At 38.2% G+C, this 23,940-nt stretch overlaps 1 protein-coding gene across 4 annotated transcripts; it reads left to right on the top strand.

Moving 5' to 3' along the window:
- LOC113681974 (mediator of RNA polymerase II transcription subunit 14) lies at positions 1-23,119 on the top strand. Of its 4 annotated transcripts, none has more exons than XM_027199120.2 (38): positions 1-150; positions 1,981-2,007; positions 2,311-2,416; positions 3,121-3,215; positions 3,527-3,605; positions 3,861-3,990; positions 4,377-4,417; positions 4,907-4,994; positions 5,106-5,134; positions 5,291-5,369; positions 5,832-5,875; positions 5,963-6,051; positions 6,576-6,610; positions 6,831-6,943; positions 7,170-7,238; positions 7,599-7,644; positions 8,709-8,837; positions 9,174-9,252; positions 9,558-9,717; positions 10,165-10,486; positions 10,912-10,955; positions 11,314-11,472; positions 12,034-12,454; positions 12,614-12,705; positions 13,040-13,189; positions 13,807-13,884; positions 14,145-14,221; positions 14,484-14,533; positions 14,909-14,976; positions 16,341-16,641; positions 18,283-18,337; positions 18,992-19,262; positions 19,901-20,039; positions 20,413-20,468; positions 20,928-21,035; positions 21,434-21,556; positions 21,886-22,093; positions 22,685-23,119. In XM_027199120.2, the coding sequence occupies exons 1-38, from the start codon at positions 41-43 to the stop codon at positions 22,744-22,746; spliced, it is 4,332 nt and encodes a 1,443-aa protein (XP_027054921.2). In that variant the 5' UTR covers positions 1-40; the 3' UTR covers positions 22,747-23,119. The 4 variants fall into 4 exon arrangements, with proteins under 4 accessions (XP_027054921.2, XP_027054920.2, XP_027054919.2 ...); XM_027199119.2 differs by having other exon boundaries at positions 18,103-18,337; positions 20,416-20,468; XM_027199118.2 differs by having other exon boundaries at positions 18,103-18,337.
- Positions 23,120-23,940: the final 821 nt, after the last annotated feature.

Raw genomic sequence — 23,940 nt, 5'->3', positions numbered from 1 at the left:
TTATGAGAACGAGCCAGCGAGCATAGGCGTACGCGCAAACATGGCGCCTATGGAAGTCTCTGCCGACAGTGGCACAAAAATCAATCTTTCTATGTTGGTTGATTTCCTTCTACAGAAGACTTATCATGATCTAACAGTGCTGTCAGAACTGTGAGTATTCAGGATGATGCAATTACCCCTTTTTGATTTTTAGCGTGATTAAAAAACTGTGCATCCAGGAAGGAATTCTATTTTCCGATCGGGTATTCGTGGTACAAATTTTTTAAGTCTTTTAGCTCTCGTTAATTTGTTGGGAATTTTACACTTTAAATTTAACTTTCAAGTATATATAGAAGGTTTGAGAATTTTTTTACTAGTGAATCTCTGATCTGCAGGTTAAATATTGTCATCTGACCATATAAAGGAAGTACAGGATAATTATATTTGTCGAATATGTCTTCGAAATGCGTTTGCAAGAATTTTGAAGTCTGTTTATTAATATTTTTCTCGTATCTTTCCTTAGAGTTTACGTTTATAAGTTCTCTTCAATCTAAAATCCTATGCAGAATCTTAAGATTCCAGACTCGTGCGGAAGTGTTGTCAAATGAATTTGAAGTTCTAAACTTATTAGAACCACGCACGATTATTATGTCTGCGGTACATTTACATGTACTGTAAGTTTACATTTAAATTGTCTCGCATCTACTTCTTTAGGGCTTTGTTGCATGTTTCCATTTTAGTCTATAAATGCATGCACAGGAGATACAAGTCCTTTTGAGAGGGCCTTGTAACAGAGATCTTGCAATGGAGACACCTGATATCTGTGACTTTGACAGACTAGGGTTAGGAATAGTTTGCATTGAAAGAGCTAGTCCTGGAGAAACTAGCTTTTGTGATATGTTATCAGTTCTATACCTCTCATTCCTTTTGACCTAAGAAGTGTCACATCTTGATCTAAATTCTCTCAACTCTTTAACCCTTTACCTCCCAAAAGTGATTAACATAAAACTTCTCCCTACAACATCCATACATTCTTCAGCAGACAGGTAATGAGAATATTCAAACTTTTCAGGTAGAAGCTGCTATCTTGATATAGCACCAAGTTCTCATAACTAATTTTACAAGGAAATGTGTAGTAGCTACAGGGGAGAATTAACAATCAGATCTTGGGAGTTAAAGGGTTAACTCTCATGAATGACTACCATATCAATACAATATCAAGCACACAAAAGATGAGAATAAAGAACAATATCGATTGGGGAAGAATCAGTAGATCTAATGTCAAGTTCTCCAAACAAACACCATAAAAATTAAATAGCAGACAGTAAGGAGAATCACCAGTCAAATCTTGGGAGTGAAGGGGTTAAAAGTAGCATTTATGCATTTAATTCACAATCAAACAGCAAGTGACAATAATGATGGTAAAATTAACAATACTAATAATAGTGGCCATGGTAGGAATAGGTAAAGTTTCCGCACAGCCCCATACTATTGTAAAACAAATCTGTTTTCCCAATGGAAATGTATTGTTTTTGTCACCGTTTCCTCTATTCAAGAACTGAATGCATAATGTAGTATGGGGCTGTGCAGAAATTTTACCTAGGAATATACCACACATTAGTGAATAATGCTCTTTGCACACACTGAGTGGCTATTTCAGAAGTGAATGGGAAGTACTGTTCACTTTTGTACAGCTGATGAGACAAAATAACACATCAAAAGTGTACTTTCTGTCCATTTTTTGGTATGTTCAAAGAAGTAAACTATTTTTTTGGTTCCTGTGTGATATATACAAAAACAATTATTCACCTCAGTGTTGGTGAAAGTGGTGAGTATTTACCTCGCCACTTTGCAGCTTAGGAAATATTCAGGACTAATCACTTGCACTTTGTTGAATAATTATTAATAACAATGGAACTAATGATATAGAAAGAAAGGAAATGCACTAGTGTTATTTCATCTTATTATTAACCCCGGTTACCTCAATATTTGTTTCTACAGGTTACCAAGGAAATCTGATATAGAGAGGTATGCTGTGAATATAATCTACATGTGTAACATGTGCATCCTGTTTTAGTTAAATACGATTTCTGGTCAAACTGATTTCAGACTATGTTTATTTGTATTTTCAATGACTTTGATCTGTAAGGAACCTGGAATAAAGAAAAAAACTCCAACTTTTAGGTGGAAAATCATTTTAATCTGTTAGTAAACACCCACATAAAGGGTCATGTGTTAAAAAGAAAATACTAGAGATATGGGTAATGTAGTCTCTTTCCATGGATTCCACAATAAGTGATTGAAGCTCTTGCAATTTTCCATTTTTTGCAGAAAAATTGAAATTGTGCAGTTTGCCAGTAAAACACGCCAGCAGTTTGTGCGTCTGCTTGCTTTAGTGAAATGGGCAGCAAGTGCCGAAAGGGTCGACAAATGCCAGGTTAGTTAATGTTGTCATGTCTTGTTGGTCTACTTGTTAACATGTTATGATTATGTGTAAATAAATAAATAAATAAATAAAATTTAAATAAATAAATTAATGTGTATATTGTATTAACCCTTTCACTTGGAGAAGTGACAAAAGGAATTTCTCCTTAGATCATATACAACACACTGAGAGTAATTTAAAGATAACAAAACAAAACTAATCAAATGGATGCAAAGACAAGGCAAGTGAATTGAACATTACAAGACAAGTTTACAAAAGAACAAACAACTGCCACACGTTATACTAGCATGTAACTGTATGTTGAGAACAATTCAACACAACAACAGGAGGGCCGTACGAAAACGGACCGCTGAGGGAGCAAATCACTGAGTGAAACAGCAAGGATCGAACTGCACCAATCAGAGCTGTTGAAAAACAACTAATCACAACGGAGCATCATGCTTTATAAGATCACACATGACCAGTCAACCTCATCACCTGAAGAAGAATAGCAGTATGCAATCGAAACGTTGCAATCTACATCACACATGATTACATCGTGAGACAAACAAAAAAACCTAGCTTTCAATTCAAGAAGGATTACATTACAATGTACTTCATATCTAACCACTGTTACAATATTATTTCACATTTCTCTGAATTGATGATAACCTTATTAAATAGTATTAACCCTGCCAAACTCTTATTCCTATCAGGCAATCTCAACTATTTTGGACAAACAGTCTATGCTGTTTGTAGACACTGCAGACATGCTGGCAAGAATGTCCAGAGAAACTCTTGTAAAAGCAAGGTAAGAAAAATTACTTTTTGTGACTTGGATTTTGTTCCAGAAGCAAGCACCCAATGAAGGAAAAAGTTGCCATGACAATGTTACCAAGATGCAATTGTTGCCATTTACTTTTCATTTAATAACTTTGATGTATCGTTATTTTAAATATATATTATTTTCCATTTCTTTATTAATAATTTAGATCAAAACTGATATGATCATTTTATTTTCATTTCACTGTGTCATGGTATCTCTTCCCCTCTAACTTAGAGGATGGTGTAAAAAATAATCTTCCTCACAACTGATGTGCTCACTATCCTGGTGTTTTATAGACTGCCCACCTTCTGTTTGCCAGCCGCAGTGGATGTCCTGACTGGGGGGACATATCCTCGTCTTCCAACATGTATTAGGGTGAGCACAGTGAATATTTTTTCTCCAGCCAACAGAAGTTTAATGTAGTTGTATAATGAAAGAATGTCTGAAATGAGCTAGAGTTATCAATGAAGTAGAGATACATTTACCTTTACATTAAATGATTTTTGGTTGATTGGAAACTGTCCTGAAAAAGTTTATATATTCCTTTTTTTTTCAAATTGACATTATTGAATAGAGAGTTATGTTTTGAAAGAATACCTGGGTAACTTTTAATATATTTTTTTCTTGCAGGATAAAATTGTACCTCCAGACCCTATAACTGCTGTTGAAAAGACAAAAACACTGCAAAGACTAAATCAAGTCATTCAACACAGACTGGTGACTTCTAAACTACCACCTGAGATGGGTCAGATGATCATTGGTAAGAAAAAAGCTTCAGTCTGTGATGCACAGTTTGTAGAAGTGTCTGTTGATATTCTCCTTTCCCTTTTGAAGTCAGATTGTTTATATTCCCACCTTGGAAGGTGGGAGTATTTGGATCAGAGAATTCTAGGAGAATGGGTCACAAAGGGAAAGAAGGCTTCTTTCCCCAAAATGTTATTTATAAAATATTCTCTGGCAGATACTCTGAATACAAGCCATTCATTTTCACTATGTTGATCAAAAACAACTTCATGATTTGTAACTGCTGATGAGATACACATGTATCAAATGCTGTAGCGCACATACAAGATCTGCTATTATTTTTAGTTCTGAAATTCAATGCAAGGTGATCATGTCATTGGATTTGTTCTCATTACCTTGCAGCTGATGGGAGAGTAAAGTTCAGAGTGGAACATGAATTTGAGGTACTGTGTACTTGTCATGATGTGATGTCTATTGGATAATTTCTTGTTAACCTAAGGTAGAAGCCATCGGGTTAAGCTAAGCTAACTGATATAGGTTAAAGCTGTAGCAGGAGCACAAGCAATGTTCAGAGCCTTTATAACTCACTGGAGGCAGTTTGGCATTAAGTGGTCAGGACACTAGACTTGTAATGAAGTGGTACCAGGTTCAAGCCTGTTACCCTGTCACTCACTGAATTTCTTCTTGTTTGCCCTCACTTCAACTTGCTGGCTACACTTTATATATAGGCAACTGGTCTGCTTCCTGCCAGTTGGGATTTTTAAACACAATGATTATTTACAATGTTTGCTTCTAATTTCCTAGTATTAGGCCTGGAAAGCCCTATGCTGTGGTATTATAAGTATATGTTACATACATTACAAAAAACTTTGAATTCATTTCTTTGCAACTGATTGCTTCCTTTGCACCATTAATCATGTCCTTCATTACAGGTGATGTTAACTCTCATGGGTGATGACTCTTCCATCCCATGGAGGGTTTTATCGATTGACTTTTTGGTTCAAGATATGGAAACTGGTGGTAAGGTTGTTGAATATAGTAGAAAGTATTAGTAAACTATTTTTTTATTGACAATGACAGATTTTTCTGATTTATTTCAAATCTTAAGTATGATATTTTTTTCGTTAACAGATGGGAAGTCACTTGTTCATGTCCTTCAGGTAAATTTTTAATGTTACAGGAAATACATTTTTATTTTTATGGTTTTTTTAATAAATATTAGTGATAATTTTATCCATTAAGCACAAAACTGTATACAGTAGATGTACATAATGATGAAGTTGTATTTGTCTTTACCACTGTGGCTTTTATCACAGGCCCAATATATTCATCAGCTTGTGCAGTCAAGATTGTTTGCAGAAGAAAATCCACTTGTTGACTTGTACAAATGTTTACGTATCCTTTATTATAACTTGTGAACATTCTTCCTATTTTTGTTCAGTTGCCTGCTTCTTTTTATTTGGTCATATTCTTTCTTATGCAACTGTCTAAGTTACATGTCGTGTATCTCTACTGTAATTAGTTATACATATTCATGACAATGTTAGCACATAATATATACAAGGAAGCACATATACTGGATCTTGATGTCTTCATTTCTTATCTCTTCATTTCTTTGGTCAAAAGTATAAATTATAGATGGAACATTACTTCTATGTAAAACAAGCCTGTAATGTATGTAGCTGCTGGAACTCATCCTAGTTTCTTTAGCATGTATTGATTCAATATTTTGCTTTTCCTCCTTGCTGGGTGAAAGGCCCTCACAAGCTTACTCACAAGTTTTAATGAGTAGTGCATGTTTTCACTAAGTTGGACTTGGTACACTCACAGTTTGGTTCCTTAACAATGTGTTTGCAGATTCATTTTGTCTCTCTCTTCAGTTGCAAGTTCTTCACTTTCAGGTTTGTTGCATACATTCCATTTTATACATGTTCTTTCTGTAATAATTACTTACTTCTTCATTCACTTCTCCCTTTGCTACTTAATAGGCAAAACAGTTGATAGTTGAGCGATGGGGAGACAATGTTCGTATAGAGGAGTATGCCATTGGCAAAAAGCTTGTTGTATCATATTGGAGGTATGGGTATCTTTTGAGTTGAAACCAACTGGTCATACTCTCACTGCCTTTTATTGAGATGCACTTGCAGTAAAGTCTGTAGAGTCAAGTAAAGTCTGTAAAGTCAGGAAAGTCTTAAAGAGACGTGTTCAAATTTTCCCAAGAACTTCTAGAGACTGCAATCAGCTACTCTTAATATGCCTGATACTGGTATTACGTCTCTTGCTGAATTTAAGAATTACCTTAGTTCATTAGCTTAATAAGAGCATGTCAATTTGTATAGTTAACTTTTTATATTGTATTGTAATTACTGGAAGTTGCAATTTTTACTTTTGCATTTTGTAAGTGGTTGATGTGTTACCTATCTGGCTTTTACCGCCCTAATTGAGATGATTTGCAGTTGTCGTTGATAAGAGACACTAAATTTTGTGATGGTTGTGAATTGACAGGACAGGTGTACAGTATGTGGTAGAAAATGGAAAATGTTTCTATAGATTTTGGTTTTTTTAAAATGCTAACTATTTTTGATGGATCATATTTTACAGAAGTAAAGGTTCAGTTCAACAAGGTCAGAAAACAGGCAAGTTGTTGACTGTTGTGCATTTGTGATGTGCTTTTCATTTAATTAGAATCTTATACTGGTTTCCCAGGCTCCTTTTCACCTCCCCCATTTTCATTCCTTGCATTTTCTAGCACTGCTCCACCAGCCTGAATCCAGCTGAGACAAAGTTAATGAATTAACAATCTTTGTAACGTATTTCCATAAATAAGCGTAATTATTTATTATGTTTTTACTGCAGGTCATAAAATAAGTATATGTGGGGATGCTATTGATGAACCAAACAGCCTTTGTGTCCAACACTCACCAGCTCTTCCCTTTGAGTTTAATCAGGATTGCATCTCTAAAGTCACTGTAAGCACAGAAAAATCATTTCATTTACTTGGTGATCCATTGTACAGTCGAGTGCCTAGTTGTCAAGCCTTGACAACTAAATGGTTTAAAAAAGAAAAAGGCGCCGTCAGTCTCAGAGGCTTGGCAGCTAAGCATATTACTCTAACATGAGCCTTTGTTTCCTAGCAAGAACCAGTAGCCACTACAAAGAATTTTTATTCATTCTTTGTTTTGTTCTTGTTATCAGCCCGGTGACCTGTACATAGAAAAGCTCCTGACACTTACTATAAAAGCTCAGTCAAACGTGAAGCTTAAGGTAATGAAAAGGTGAAATTGATACATGTTATTACCAATCCTTGATTGTTTTGCTTATAGAGGTTGATTTCAATGGCTCAAGCAATTTTCATTGGTGCACACCAACGTTACCATCTTCCATTTTTTTTTTTACCCAAATTAGGAGATATGATTCAAATTTTTCTCCGCCATACAATTTTTTTAAGCAAGCTTTTATTTCCTTCATCTTATCTTGAGGTGATAGATCCTATGCTTATATCCTTATAAAGGTAAATACAAATTAAAGTAGTTTGAAATAAGTGAGGAGTCAATATATTTGAACTAAAGCATGTCCATAGTGTATGTAACTACATGAAAACCATATTTGAAATGTGCATTGTAGGGATTACTTCAGATGTTGACACAGGATTCATCCTTGAAGTCCAGAGGTATGCATTATAACCGTAAACGCTAATAACTCGTATCCAACTGAACAAATGAAGGGAATCAAACTATAGAACACGTAGTCAGAACGCGCTGTCATAACACATTGTTGAACACGGTAATTGAAAATAACAAAGTTACTAACACACGAATAGCATAAAATAACTTACAATGTCCGTAATGAAAAGTACTGGACAATAACAAAGCGAAATAAACGAGGAAATTTACCAGACGAATGTGACCAAAACCCAAAAGACGAAAAGATGAAAACCGAAGCAACTAGACGATATGTTCCGCAAACTAGGAAAGACAACTAACGAAATAAATTACGCGCGAACAGAATATATACGATATGCAAATAAATATAACAAGTACAAAACTGGTAACTGTCAAAGGAAACTAATGAAGACGAAAAACTAAACACCTAACACGAAACCATGAACCAAAAAATACATTCTTGCACCTACATGCATATTTCGCCGGTCTTGCACATACGTGTACATGTACATTTACATTGTGAGAGGTAAGGTGAAGTCTGTACTCGAGCCTATTGGTCCATCCAGCCGAAGCTTATTCCAGTTTCCAAGGAGCATAAAGCAACTCCAGGTATTACTACTCCCCTTAACCCCAAGCATTTCATTAGGCTTCCCTTACAAATCGTCAGTACCCATTTATACCTCTGGATGGAGAGACGCACTCTGAGAGTAAAAGGGGTGAGTTTCTAAAGAAACTGTGGTGCTGCGTTGGTGGGAGAGTGTAACAGTGTAATTTAGTATTATCAACTGAGTTGATAATGTAAATTAGCCACCGTAAAGAGTTAAAAAGCTGTCGTTTCGAGCGTTAACCCTTCGTCTTAGCAAATGGAGGAATTGTGTGCTTCGCCTTCGAACAAAACACATTGACTTGGCCAGGTCTCGAATCAAACCTCTCGACTTTGAGTCCAATGCACTGACTGTTAGACGACTACGACTACGACTGCCCTAGCTCATGAACTGCCCACAGAAAATTACATTATCACTACATACCACCTATGAAACTGCTTTACAAGTTTTTTTTTCTTTCGTCACAGTCACACTAGATGACTTTTGCCCAAGTCTTGTGATACAAGTTATGCCTAACTCCACCCCTGCAGAGATTCTAATTGTCACGGTTGGAAAGAGGAACGGGATTTTTCAAGTGTCACTGGGTAATGGGGAAGGTGAGAGTAACGTTTGGTGCAAAACAAGTGAGCCTTTTCAAATCAGACATTTAAGTCGCCAGGAAAATGAATGAAAAAAAATATCAAAAAGAAAACAACAACAACAACAACAAAAACAAAAGAAAAAAGAGAAAAAAGGGAAGATCTTTTCCAATATCACTCATTGTACGAGTTTATCCTGCTGAAACTTTTAAGATGAGTGATCATAGGAATAAAATGTTATGGTTGTTCAAAGTTGCTAAGAGAGCATTCTATAGGGTATATTTTTATGTTTTACAAAGTAATGAAAGTCCTTGATTTACAAATCTGTTTCTCTTTGGTTATTTTCCTCTGTAGATAACGCTGTCTGTACAGAGCTTGAAAACACATTAAACGCAAATTTGGATCAATTTATTACTGTGTTAAGAGATGCAAGGTATGACGTTCAATTATCACCCTGGTTGTTGCTATCACAGCTGCTGCACCAAAGCAGCACCACAATTTCTTCAGAAACTCAGCACCTTTAGTCCATCAGCTAACCAGTTAGTCAGTCTCAGTCTGTCAGCTAGCTCGTCAGTCAGTCAGTCAGTCAATCTGACAGTCAGTCAGTCAGTCAATCTGACAGTCAGTCAGTCAGTCAATCTGACAGTCAGTCAGTCAGTCAGTCAGTCATTCAATTTGTTACATACTCAATGCTTACTTCTGTATCAGTTTTCAATGCCCTACGGTTTTCGTTTACAGATGTCAGCTGTATGTGCAGAGATACATGAAATCCACAGTTCATCTTCCCGTCACTGTCTCCTTGTCTTTACCAGTAGTGAATTTAGCAGATCACAAATTGTCCCAGCTCAGCAAACATAAACTTTACATCCAGTTCCGCCGCCATCCGTCTTACTGTCTGGTTAGTGATTTATATTCCAAAATAAAATGTTGTATTAGTATATTGGGATGCTTATACGCTTTTTGGGGAAACAGTAAATACATGAATAAATACATATTGGCTTGTCGCTCACACGAAATTCTTGCGTGGTGCAAGCAGTTGCATATACAGTTGTAGTTTGTCGTTCTTCCTCGAACTCAGGTTGCAACTCAAAGGAAACTTGTGAGAACCGTTTTGAAATTTAACATTACCAACTCTTTGAAGAAACCTTAGTGCCTTAGCTATATAAGGTGCGAAACCAACTAATGATAGTTATAAGCCGAAAAGAGACATGGGTTGTTCAAGTTGCTCAGCGCTGACACAGATAGCGTGTTATCACAGATCGCGCGTTAACACAGATCACGCGTTAACACGAATCGCGCTCAAGGCAAATCACAACAAATGAAAGTAGTCTTCACTTCAATTTAGGTGGTCGAAGTACTTTGTAACAAAGATTCGGAAGAAGCCACCACAAAGTATCATCTCTTAAAAGTAAAACCTACGTTTGGTGATGACGCAAATGAGGCGAGCGCATCAACTGACACAGGCAGTGGAGATCAAAAACCCAAACGAGTTGAGGTAAAGAAAGAGGGGAGAAAGAGCCAAGATCGAACAAGGCAAAGCTGCGATGGAACAAGGAATGCTATAGCAGAGAATAATAAGAGAAGACGCGCAATCTTTTTGATTGCTGGTCACATGGTCACCTTGAATGCCCAAAAAATGACGGATTACGCTGGGACACCGCTTGAAGGTAAAACGTGGAAAGACTTGCGGAATTGTACTTCAAGGCCTTTTTATTCGACAGAAACTGAAGGAAGCACAAAATATTGATTCAATAAAATAAATGGACACCAAATTATTTAAAGTAAGAGCAAAAGGAACTTGGATGGCGCGGTTAGTGTGTAAGGGGTTAAACACACACAAGAAAATAGAAAATGGTCTTTGGAAACTGGATCAATACCATAACATATGATATGCTCGATCGTAACACTCTCTTCTTGTTCTCAAAGTAACACAATGTTTGTGTATCCCTTTCATTATGTCTTCTCTGGAAGGCTATCTTTGGGTAGTTTTATTGCTATTTTGTTAATTTATTTATTTATTCATATCTATTTTTTTTTTATTCTTATTGAAATTACTCCAACTATTTTTATTTGTTTTTCATGGCCCAAGCAGGTGTTCTTTCCAGCCGTAAAGACGATGAAGGAAAAAAACGAAAGGTAAATGTTCCTTGAGTGTTGGTTTCATACCAAAAACATATTTTTAGTCATGATTTCGACAATGTTTGTATCGTCAACCCCAGTACCTCCTTAGGAATTCATCTTTTCGATTTCGCAAATGAATTTCGCATGTTTTGGCTGCTAAGGTTATCACAAGAACCAGTCAAAAGAGAGGAAAATATGACACGGAGCTATTAAGAACTCAGAGCCAAGTGTCTCATCCAACAGCTGAACAGAATGACAAGACGCTGCCTCAAAACTGGAATTCTAGCACACGAACGTCGGCTCCATTACGTCTCCTACTCTTGGTAGAAGATGGATGTGTAAAGAAAAATGTTGTTTGCCGTTTGTCTTTTAGCTCGACTCTTCAGAGGAAGAACTCCATGGTAAAAAGAAACAGAAGACCTTAAAAGATGTTTTAGAAGAAGGAAGGAATAACTCTACTTATCAACCGACAATGGGTCATGTGGTTGCTATTTGTCACGCAAGAATACCATTCATTCAGCTCCGCGAGGAGGTAAGTTCACTTACACTGATATTTCTGGATTAGATGAAACTCCTCAGAGAAAAGTAATAACCTGTAACATAAAAAGAATCACGGGTTATAATTATTATTACGGATTCGGTTTTTCCTAGATCCGCCAAAGGTTAGTTCCTGCAGAGAAACTAATTCTGCAAATAAGACTGCGAAAATTTACTTCAATCCGTCACTGGAAAACACTGCATGCGAATGAAGAGTCATTTTGAAGTCGGACTCACTCGAAATATTCATCTTCGAATTGTCCACTCTGTAATTCCTCTTTGCATTACTTAACGGGTTCGGAAGTTTGAAAATATTATGTTTTTTATCGCGTTGAAGTTCTGCTGCTTGAAATGAAAACAGAAAAAGATGTTTCCCAGCAGAAATGTCAGTGATCTCGAACTGCTAACACAAAAAATATTTCCAACCCGAAAAATGAAACTCTTTCAAATCGTCATGCTAAACGGTAATTATCTTTATGTTTCCTTTTACTTTTTTTCTCTTTATCTCTCTTTGTTATTTCTCTTTTTTCTAATTTTTTACCTTGTTTATTTTCAGCTGAGCCGACACAAGATTATCGACCAAGACCTGACGTCAGAGGCTGGAGTCGGGTTAGCTGTCCGATTGTCTAACCTACCCCTCCCTAGAGACTGTGACGCGTCATTGGTTCCAGCCCCACAGCCAAGTGTCTTGGAGTGCGTGCTGAGACTTCCTGATGAGTCACAAGGAACCTGTCTCCTGGAAATGATTATGGATAATTGTCCACTAGAGGGACTGTCAGCGAACGAAAAGGGCCCCACCCGGCATGTGTTGTTTGAATATAAAATTCAGGAGGGGAAGGCTCACAATGTCAATAACAACAAGGGTGGGGAAGGTGACAATGATTGGGCAAAACTTGTGGTTGGAAAGCTTTTGAATGATTGGTATAGTGTTTGCAAGTTGTACCGACATGCCGTGGAACTGGATACTTTTCTTAAAGGTTGGTTGATCTTTCTGATTTAATCTTGCTGTATATGATTGAATGTCTTGGTAGCCTTAAACCAAATGGTTTAACTTCGAGAGGTGGAAACGTTTTCGTGTGTTCGTGCTTCCTGTCGAAAGCGTTATGTTCAACTTATTTTGCTGGTTTGTTTGACAGATTCACAAAGCCATTTTCGCCATATGTGCCGTGTTTATTCTTACGACTACAAACAGCTGACACTACAGTACGACCCTGATAAACAAAGCTTGGTAAGTAATGAATGATAAGACCTAATTTCCATACGATAAATGGTGACCGGTTTTTTCGCCCTCTTTTCACAGAAAAGCGTCTTAAAATTTGAAGTAACTTTTTGCGCCGTACAAAAATTACTTTAAAGTAGAGAAGGACCTCAAAGTGCAAGTCCGATAAGACTGACAACTAAATAAAGAAGAAAGAAAGATGTGTAAGGATGGAGAAGAATCAAACGGATCTTCACTAATAATTTCGCTAATTTTTCTCACGGTGTACTAACCATGACGTATTTCGTTTTTGGAAACCCCCATCATGTAATTTGTTGTTTTGTATCCTCGTTATCTCTCTTAGGTGACTTTCGAATGGTCTGTGGAGCAGTCTCAGTTTGTTTTGACATTGGGGTATTGCGGCTCAAGTCTGAGTGCAAATCCACAGAGTTACACCGCCAGGCATCTACAACAAGAGTTCAACAATCATCAGAATCTGCCGTATATTGTACAGGTATTAAACTGATCTCCACGTACCGTGAATTTTAGTTAATGAATTATTGGTTATTCTAGTCAAAATGTTTTCGATTAGCAGTTTTGTTTCCTGTAAGGGAATGCCAGGAAGATTAATTTTAACAGAATTTTTGCCTTTTCTTATGATGGAAGATCGTTAAAGGAGAATGCTCCGTCCATGTTTAGGACTCGAACTCCTTCCTTTAAAAAGTTGGGCGGGGTGTGTAGCTTTAAGGAACAGTGAGATTGACCCGAACTCAGTGGGTTTTTGTCTTGGCCAAAGTTATTGTCCTGTTTTCTTGGACATAACAGGGGTCTCTCATTGATTCTCTCGTAACCTAGACTACAAGAAGTCCCTCTTTCCCATCTTGGTCTGTCGCGCGAGTCGGTGTTAAGCAAAAACACACCTACAAAACAAACAAACAAACAAACCACGAATGATCTGTCGGCGCTCAATCACCTGGAGAGAGAGGCTTGCGGCGACGAAGGACTAATCTTAGTCTATTCTGGCGAAACCCTGGCTATTTTTTTAAATGGGAAAGCACACTATGCAGAACGAGTTGCGATGGTGGGCGTTTGTTTTCACTCAAATTTAACTATCTTCCTGTCTGTCTTTAGATTCTTCACGAAACGTTTCGACCACTCTCGGCCCTAGCAAAACTCAGTAGTAAGCCAGTTCTTGGTATACAGGTCTATGTGAGTATAAATCTTCACTTTCATAAATTTTGCCTTTGGAGAAAAATGCGCATGCCGCTGAGCGATTCTAAAATAACGCGGTGGCTTAGTGGAAAGCGTGCTTGACTATGGGGCGAAAAGTCTGAGTTAAGTAGTCTCGTTTGTTACTTTGGGTTTTATTCTCTCTTTGACGTTTATTTCTCTTATGATATATTATTTCAGTGTTTCCTTCTATATTCAATCTGAGTTGTTTTCTACTCGCAATTTTTTTTCTTAAACAGCGACCTCTCACACCCTTGAGGAAGTTTACCGTTCTCCCCCAGTCTTCCTCACATGTGCTGCTCGTCTACAGAAACAGGTATCCTGCACAATTGGCTCTCATAGTACGAAACACGGTGAATTACAAAATCGTTTTTCCTTTTTCCCATTTCTTCTTCTTCTTCTGTTTTTTTTTTTTCGTCACGCACACAAAGTTATTCTCGCACGATAGTGGTTATCAATTTCTTTACGCTCTCAGTAGACTGAATGATCAAGGCTCCTGTCACGCTGATTCTCGAAATGTGCGTGCAAAATTTAAAATATATCGTAACACGTTCTTAACTTTCTCTCTTCCTTAATAGTAACGCTCTGGAAATTCGTTTTCAAGCGAAGAATCTTGTTGCCATAAGAGGTATGACTAACTCTCAACAAATTTCTTGAATGTCCTCTATTGATTGCGATTGTAACAGCAAGAGATCCTAACTCGTATCATCAACAAACAAACAAACAGCCCGGGATTTTTGTTCGGGATAAGCAATAAGACCCAGTCTCACCTATCTGGTCTATGTGCAGATGAATTTTGATCGCATTTCCGTAACTATTGTCATTTTTTCAGTTTTCTCGCCACAAAAAGAAACTACAGCGGTTGTTGATTCCGTTTAAAACAATTTTTGCTTCTGAAAATAAGGCATTTTTAGATTACCTTTGATGTAACTTTTCTGTGTTAGTCAGTATTGATGTTTATACAGTTCTCGAAGTAATTGTGCATTTTTTCTCTTTTTATCAGATGCCTTCTACAGTGTGGTGGATCCAAGTAAGGGCAGAGGATTTGTTCTGCCAATCCCAAATTTGAAGGTATGTTTGTGCCTTTCTAGCCTATGTTTTGTCCCTGTGAAAAGACAGTGAAGAAAAAGATAAGTGGCAAACTTCATGCGACGACATTAACCACTATAAAGACAAGAGAAATTCGTAGATCATTAAGCTGACCTTCCCTTTTTAACTCGTGAATTGCGCGCATGCGCAAGAGCGAGTTATAGATACGATGTGGGGAATAGCATTCGCTCGCTCGCTCGATTGGTCGATTCCTGTAAACTTTTTTTAGATTTTAGGCTTTTGAGTACATTTGATAGTTTTTGGCGAGCAATAAACAGACGAAATGGCGACCTTTGTTGCTAAGAATAGTGGTGGGGTGAAAAAAAAGCCAATGATAATCTTAAAAGAGTTTTTTTTTTCGTTTTAGTTTCAACAAGCGGCGCCAGCGACTGGCAAGCATTCAAGGATTCACACTGAAATAACAACAACCTTCGTTTTTCATAAAATTGTAATTTACAATCCTTGAACTTGAAAACAATCCGAAGATTCATTGAAAATATCACTTACTGCGAAGCGCTCGGAGATTACAGATGTTCAAAAGCTTTTTCTGTTATAGCGTGAGATTGAGGACAAAATTGATCATTACGTTTCGTCGCGTGTGTTTTTCCTGTGTGAAGCAACAGAAGATGCCGGCGACTGACTAAATAACAAGTTAACACGAAAATCAAATAACACTTAGACAAACAATTTTAGCTACCGATTTTCAGTGAATTTTTAAAGAACAATTTTCTCGTAAGTTTCAAGACAATTTGAAGATTTAACATATATACAACGTACTAAAATGCGAAAGTAACACACCACAAAATTGATAAATAGGCCTGAAATGAAATTCTATCTTGTTATTGATTATACGTTGCCTAGCACGTGACTTAAATCTACCCAGGCGGAGATCTAAAATGACGGTGGCAGGCTTGGCTTAGTTATATCACTCAAAACTCGTTCCCGTTTGTCTCATTTGATAAAGAGGGAATCGTTAACGTTTTCATTAAGACAGTATTGCCTTGATTTTCTAATATTTACAACGAAAGACAGTAAATTTCAGTTTTCACCCACATTTACTTCCAACCTTTTCTTTTGAACCAGAAACAAAAATGATAGACGTTTAAAACACATGACATCATCCACCTTGTTAAATGTAATAGCATGATCATTTCAATTCTAATGCCTTCTTGTCCCAACGTTACTTTGTTTCTTTGCTACATTAGCGAACACTGAACTACTGTTCGTACTCTAGATGACAATCAACCACAAAATTCCCTAAACCAGATAACATTAAACATAATCTCAAAAATCATGTGTCAATTCACGAGTTTGCTCACAGAGCACTTTGATTGTTTCCTTAACAGATCTTTCTTCAAATGTACATAGACGATGTTGCCAAGACCGGAGGAATCACTTCCCGTAATACTTCAACCGCAGACGACGAGGCCCCTCCCTCGCCTATTACCATGGAAACGGACGCACCTGTGATTGAAGCACAGTTTACGTCACCACAGCCGGTGCCTGGCACCGCAAATCTTACCGCATCACCCATGATCCCTCGCACCTCGCCCCAAGCCCCTGCTGCCTCGGTCAATGTGCCATCGCCATTTTCTGCGTCGCCGAATGTTCATAGTCCGGGTAATATCTATGGTGTTGGTTCTCCAGGTGAATTATTTTGAGATATTTCTGAACAATAATCTTTGCGCAAAAAATTATTTTTGTATTCTTTTCCCTCTTGATCTGACCGACTCCACATAGTCCAATTCTGTTTGGCAATTGTTAATGTATGGGGCAGGATTCTTTTTTATTGTTTTCGGAGCTCATTTGCAGAATGGTTATGCCAATTTTCCTTGATTTACAATCCTTAATTACTTTGGTGATAGACGAAAGGTGTGCATTTTCGTTCAAAAACTAATTTTTTTACGGAAAACTCGGAAAAATTTTTGCCTCCTATGTACGAGCAATCAAAATTTGTCACAGTAAATTTACTTGAGGGAATTGTTTATTTGGAAAAAGCTCTTCAGTCTTCCTTGAAGGGAAGAAAAACAGGAAATAAAGTGTTAACTCAACTAAAAGTTATTATTATTGCTTACTGCTGGGTGGCAGATGTTCTGAAAAAAGATTTGGTAGGGAGAGATATTTCATTATGTATTCTCCGTGTTATATTGATGTCTTAAAATTTAAAACACAAATGGTTGGTGCTTGTATGTGCAAATTTGCGTCAAGCACTATTGTTATAAGCCTAATTGTAATTAGTTAGCTAATGATTTTAATTCATTTGTAAACTATGCCCTGTAAACTAAGCGTCTTCTTCAATTGCGGTACCTAAATGCAACATATCTTGCCCTTCCATCACTTTCTCCTTCAATACAATTTTTTTCGTTCATTCAATTTTCAAAGAATGCATCGCTTCTTTTTACTCCTCTTTACTCTTCAAACTTTACTTTTTGTTATCTTTACTCTTGCTTTCCTCTTTTTCTGGAATATGTCTTTCACCATACATGTTTGTGCATTTAAAAAACTTTTTTTTTCTGTTTATTGTCTGATAAATCAGTAATCGTCGACATTGCAGTCGACACACAGATCTGACATCGTCTCTGTTTGCTTTCTTTATCGTTTTTTTCTCGTTCGGTTCGTTCGTAAATTAATCAACATCCACTACGTTTTTGTCTACATTGATGCCTGCACCGTTCAGTGGCTTCTCTTTCCACTAATTCTAACTTCGCCTCGATATCAGCTGGCTGTTAAATTAATGAGCAAATGCCTTAAATTTAGAGAGATGCAAACGACGATCAGTAAATGGAAGCAAAGACAACAATTTTTATTTTCACAGGTTTTCACTTTTTTGTCATTAAAAAATTCGGAAATATTCAGAAGGACGAATTCACCTTAGAAAACGAAGCCTTGGCCAAAGGATAAGCAAACAAAAAAAACAAATTGAGAGAACAGTATTTTTCGAAATGAAACAAGATGATTGGAATCAGTTAATAAAGGTGCCTCAAGAACCACGTTTAAACTCAAAACGAGGGAAAGGTTTTGATTCCGTTAGAACGAACCGTCTTCTTTTTAAGTGTGGTCATGTCCGTCTGTGGGACGCACAAACATCTCTCTGTTTCTGAACCACAGCTGCTCAGCTCTCGGCTCTTCTACAGCCTTCGCCGGCAGCACCTCAAAGCTTAGCCCCGTCTCCTGCCGGCTCTCTCGGTCTTCCAGTGCTGTCTCCGGCTACCAGTCACCAGTTTGTCACTCCGTCATTAGGCGGCTCTTCTCCAGCTCTCTCTCATTCCATCCCTGTTACGTCACCAGGGTCGTGGCCCATGTCTCCACAGTACACTGGTAGCGGCCAGGGTTCCAAGTACAGGTGCGTATTTAAGGTTGCTCGTAAATAAACCCTTGTATCTATTCTCACCATGAGAGACAGGTACTTGACGTCAAGAAGGATCATCCAGTCTCTTGTAAAGGTGCGACTCTTTTGGAAGGCCTCCGGTGGAACCGTGAAAAAATTCCTCAAATTAACCCAAGTATTATTTCAACTCCTGTTACTAAGCAGTAGCGTCACCCTGTCGGAATGCGCTAGCACTGAGATCTTTGAAACTTTTTAGACACGGAAGATTGTAATTGCGAAATTTTGCGCACATCGGCTGAGAACTTAGAAACGTGCCAGTAGTTTATATAAATTGGTCCTCAGTTGCAGACAGCGGCCCTTAAAAAACTCGTAGTGCTGCTTTCATCGTAGGCTTGGTAACCACTAGCTCTCCCGGTATGGACTTGCGCTGCTCTCCCGGTATGGACCTGCGCTTCGAAAGGAGAGCGGTGAAAATCGAGCTTACATGCAGTGGTTCCTTTCTTAATCAGCTTACGAGTAAAACCTTGAACAAACAAGTGTCTCTGAAGGTTCCCAGACAATCTCAGAGTCTGATCGCGTGACTGTCTGAAAGCACTCACTTATTTGGTTATCCTAAGAGTTGAAATTATCTCATTTGCGATCGTTTTTATCATACCTTAATTCACCCAGGCCCTCTCCAACTCCCCAACCAATGCAATCAGGGAGTGGATTAAAGCAACCAACCACTCCACCTCGACCGCTGACTGCAAGAACATGGGCTGCTACTGTTCCAACAATACTGTCTCATAAAGCGTTGATCAAATTGTGTACCCCAGTTCCCGTGCCTTGCTCGGTGAGGCACGGCCCACCGGTCATGGTATCTCCGTTGGAGCGGTTCCTGTGCTGCATGCATTTAAAACGGCATTTAACGCGGTGCATCCAAGATGAATTGTCCACCAAAGTTAGTAATTGATAAGTTATAAATATGGATTAAATATTGGTGGTTTTGATTTGGAAATTTTACACTACTTTAACGCACGGACATGTACGTTTTTCTCTCGCATTGTTTTAGTTATGCATTCTGTCGGTCAGTAAAGCAAGAGAGTTTGAAAGTCATTTACAGAAACAGTCAGTTGGTGAGATCAGTTAGACCGTAATTTAGCTACTTAGCGAGGCAGTTAGCCAGTCAGTCATTCATTTACTCGGTCAGTCAGTCAGTCAGTTAATCAGTTAATCAGTCAGTCAGTCTGTCCGTCATTTGGTCTGTAAGTCAGTCAATCAATCAGGCAGAGTTATGCTATCAGTCAATTCATCTGTCAGTCAGTCAGACAGTTTGTCTGTTTGTCAGTTACTCAGCTACTCAGCTAGTCAGTAAGGTAAAAAGTCTGTGTGTCAGTTACTCAGCTAGTCAGTAAGTTAAAAAGTCTGTGTGTCAGTTACTCAGCTACTCAGCTAGTCAGTAAGGTAAAAAGTCTGTGTGTCAGTTGGTCAGTAACTGCGCTTGTCGGTCATTTTTTACAATTATACGCTTTCATCTACTTGTCATGGCTGTCACCATCAAGTTAGCTTAAAGTGTTTCGTCCAATTATTTCCCCACAGCTATCTTTACTAAGGAATGAACTACCGAACAGTTTGGCGTTCAAAACAAACCAACCAACGACAAACCTGCAGTACTTTGTCAGTACTGATCCATCATACACTGCGCTGCGACTCAGTGCCAAGCCTCTACCCGGTCAAGGTACGAACTGTAGTCCATCAGACGCCTTCTTGTACTCGTCATGAGCAAAGCTGGTCCCAACTTTTCACGAAACTCTTTTGAAAATGGCTCTTATATCGTTCCTCTTAAGTACGAGCCCATCACACCTTAACCACCCTAAGGGCGTAGCAGGGGTAAGGGGGCCCAGGGATGCCCGTGACCCCTTCTCCCCCCTTGGACCCCACCCTCCCCCCTTTTGTAACCCTTTTTTGTCGCGTTAAGTAAAACACGGTGTGGAGGACATGACAATATAACGAGTACACTCTTTTTGATATGAGTAACCCCCCCTCCACCCCCTTTGAAATATTCATGTCGGTTTTCGAACTTGTATTAATCTTACAACTTTCCTTTCTAGCAGAATTTTCCTGGAAAGATGAGCTAAGTACTCTTGAGAGATTCTTTGAAACAAGGGTATGTTATCAAAATTAGCGTGAACTCTTTGTATAGCTTTTTTCTGTATTTGAGATTCATTTAACTCCTAAGATTTGGGTGTTAATTCTCCCCTTTAGCTGCGACACATTTCATTGTAAGTTAGGCAAGAGAATTTAGTGTGAGATATAGATAAGAACTTCTACCTGATGAGTTTGAGTTTTCTCACTAACTGTTTGCTGGGTAATGTATGGATATTATGGGAGAAGTTACATTTTAATCACTTCTGGAATCAAAAGGGTTAACTAGATGGCATACATTTTCATTTGAATTTGTTTTCTTTGTTTGATGTGTGTTTCTCATTGGTTTATTTTTGTGTGCACATTCTTGATTTTTTTCCAACTTGTATTCGATTGTTGTTTGTGGTTGGTTGTTCCTCTCTGCTGCTAATTTGTCTATGCGAGCTTGAAATTGAATTTGCGTTTGTTGTCTTTCCTTCAGGTGGCCTGTCCTCCTTACAAGACCAGTGCTTTAACAGCGTTCGCTCGAATTCTGTGCGCTCCAGCCAACATACTCCGAGACTGTATCAAGATTATGAAATGGGAACTGGTAAGCGCTTCGTCTGTCTCTTTTTATTCAATTTTGCCGTGCCACCATCAAGCTTACACGGGTCTCCAATGGCTCAGTGAGTGAGATCCTATTAAAAGTCCTTACTTTCGACTTATTAAGTTAAAATGTTATCTTTGAAGCAAGAAATGTAGGCTAAAAATCTCACCATCCCTACTTCCCTTGAAATCCGAATCCAAAAGGTTTGGACTCTCGTCTTTTGAGGTTAAGTTGAATGTACAAGACTCATCCAAATGATCTTGTTTAGCTTAGACAAGTACTTAGAAGAAAGTTACAGGCCCCTCTCCAATTGGGAGCTCTCGAAATTCTGTTGCACGATTGTGCTTGTGTTTCTGAACTGAAAATACCCAACTGATGTTGTGTGGACCCTTTTTCCGCAGAATCATGATCCAAACGTGTTGAAATGGCGCGTAGAATGGTGCCTCAGTATACCCCCCAACGGACCTGAGATTGCGCCTCCCGGAACCCCAGCAGTGGTCCTGAAAGGGAAAATGTTGTTCTTTGTAAGTTGATTTAACTTGATCCGCGTTTAAAAGTTTGAAAAAATATTACGGTCTTGCAACTAGAGTGGATCTAACAACACAATCGCCCTATTTACGAAGTCAACAACTCGTTTGAATTTGCAATTGATGTCCAACAATCGGGAGAAACCACCCTTGATTTATTTTGTTCATTCATGTATTTATTTTTGTCATATCTCTTTGGTTTTTGTCTTTCCCGGCAAACGAAAAAAAGGGTTGTAGTTATTTTAAAGTAAACTCTCTTGAATGTTAAAAGTGGCTTAAACCGTCCTTTCATTCTTTCTTTAACTTTCCCTTTTTGTTTTCTGTAGATACAACTTAGTAGGCCTATCCCGTCATCCCCAACAGGCGAAGAGCAAATAGTTACAGTTCCCATTCTCCACGACATACAGAACAACACGACCCAGCAGGCTGAGATGCCGTCGCGTCCAGCTCTTTCCGCCGGCTCGGTCATGAGTTCCAATCATGCTGCCATTGTGAATTCAACCTTGAGGCGGAATGAAAAAACAACAAGAACAGGCAAGTTGATAAAAATACAATTATAAGGTTCATGGATTCAGAAAAGGCGCTGGAATAAAGAGGTACCATTTAAAGCGGTCTGTTTCATAAGGAGCAACTTGTCTTAGTTGACTTCCTGTATAAAATCGTGAGCAAAACAGGCTAACGAAGAATCTTTTTTTCACAAATTTATTGTAATGAAAACCTCTTTTTTCTGTTTAATTTTGGTCCGATTAGTTTGGGGGATTTCTGCATCCTGTACCATTACGCTTTTAGGCAGTTATTCTAATTCATACGTCCACGATATGACTGGTTTGGAAGTTACTCTCAATTGTCGTAAAAATTACCCAATCTAAGCTGAATTGATGGTAAGAGAAAATTACCCTAAAAATGTTTCAGTTGTGTGAGATCAAAAGTGACCAGCATCTTTAAGGAAATGATCACCAACTGTAGACAATCTTGATTGTTGAATAAATTCTCTTTCTTAGCGCCTTAGGAAATGTACAGAGAACAGTATGGAGAATATGCATACTGATGTAAAGAGTTAAGCACAGAATTTGCTTCCTTGGGAACATTTCATGTTCTTTTAATTACATCTTATCTGTTTTACAGGTGAATGTACCATATTTTCAACGGTGTTTGAGCTCGCCCGGAACCTTGATATTCCTCTGTAGACAACAATTATTTATTGGACGATAAAACATTGTACAATTTTATCTCGTAAAAGATCTGACAAAGTCAGAAACTTTAACACGGTGGATTGAAAACATGATATTGAAGCTCTCTGTAGTAGTATTAAACCTCGGCTCAACTCTTGTGGACTGTATGTATCTGTTTTCCTTGAGCAAATATATCACTCTCCCTGCGAAACTTTTTGGGCTGTGTTTGCATTACTGTGCGATCGCAATATTAATGCTCTTTGGGAGGGCACAAAAACGGCATCCCTAAACTCAGCCCTTTAATTTTGTTTGAAACAATTTGGTGAGTAACACCGCATAGTTGTAAAACCAAGACAATAAAAACCAAACTGAATGAATTTCTCAAAGAGTCAGTGAGTAGTCAAAGTAAGTCAGTGAAAACCATTTTAAGTGCAGGAAAACGCGAGCGACCAAGTAACGACTAGTTTAGTTGAACCGGATCGATCTCGAAGGTGGCGGGAGTTTTATGGACTGCAAATTCAACATATGGCTCTCCATCACCTCCAACTCTGGACGTAAACCCGCTCTATATCTTTGTTCACTTATAGTCCTCAGATGTAGCAAGGGAGGGGAGGGCGCGATGCAGTTCCAGATCATGACTACGTCCTTTTCTCAAGCAGTCTCCACAGATCGCCGGCAATTTTTTTCCACGTTACACGAACACAAAAACATAAATAAGACGTTTAAATACAATCCAATGAATTTTATTCATGATCAGATAATAACTACAGATATGATGGCAGCTGACTCAAAAATATACAGGCCTTATTTTCATCTCCGATCTCCTGGCCGAATAGTAGTCTCCTTTCCAGTGATACCAATTAATACCATCAGCATGAGATGAATGCGGCCCTGGCTGGTACAAACCATTCAAGTTTGCTTGGCGACACAAGCTGTACCACCAGCCTCCCTTAAACGTTACGACACAGTGACGTTTATCAGGATCATTGTCCTGGTCTTTAGTTGAGAAGGAGCACCACGCTGAAAGGAGAAAGAATCGCCGGCCGTACCTGCGGATAAATGGATACGTTAATAAGCTCTTCTTGTCAGACATTTAAATTCTTTGCTACAAACCCGCTTGATGGAATAACTATTGTTATTTGTCCCACGCAGACACGCTAATGAGTTTCTATGTAAGCGAACAGGTACAATCTGATATCCAATTGAAGC

Source organism: Pocillopora damicornis, chromosome 6, assembly GCF_964200805.1.
Source record: "Pocillopora damicornis chromosome 6, jaPocDami1.2, whole genome shotgun sequence".
Lineage (NCBI taxonomy): Eukaryota > Metazoa > Cnidaria > Anthozoa > Scleractinia > Pocilloporidae > Pocillopora > Pocillopora damicornis.
The sequence above is the reverse complement of the archived record's forward strand: the minus strand, read 5'-3'. Positions and strand labels throughout refer to the sequence as shown.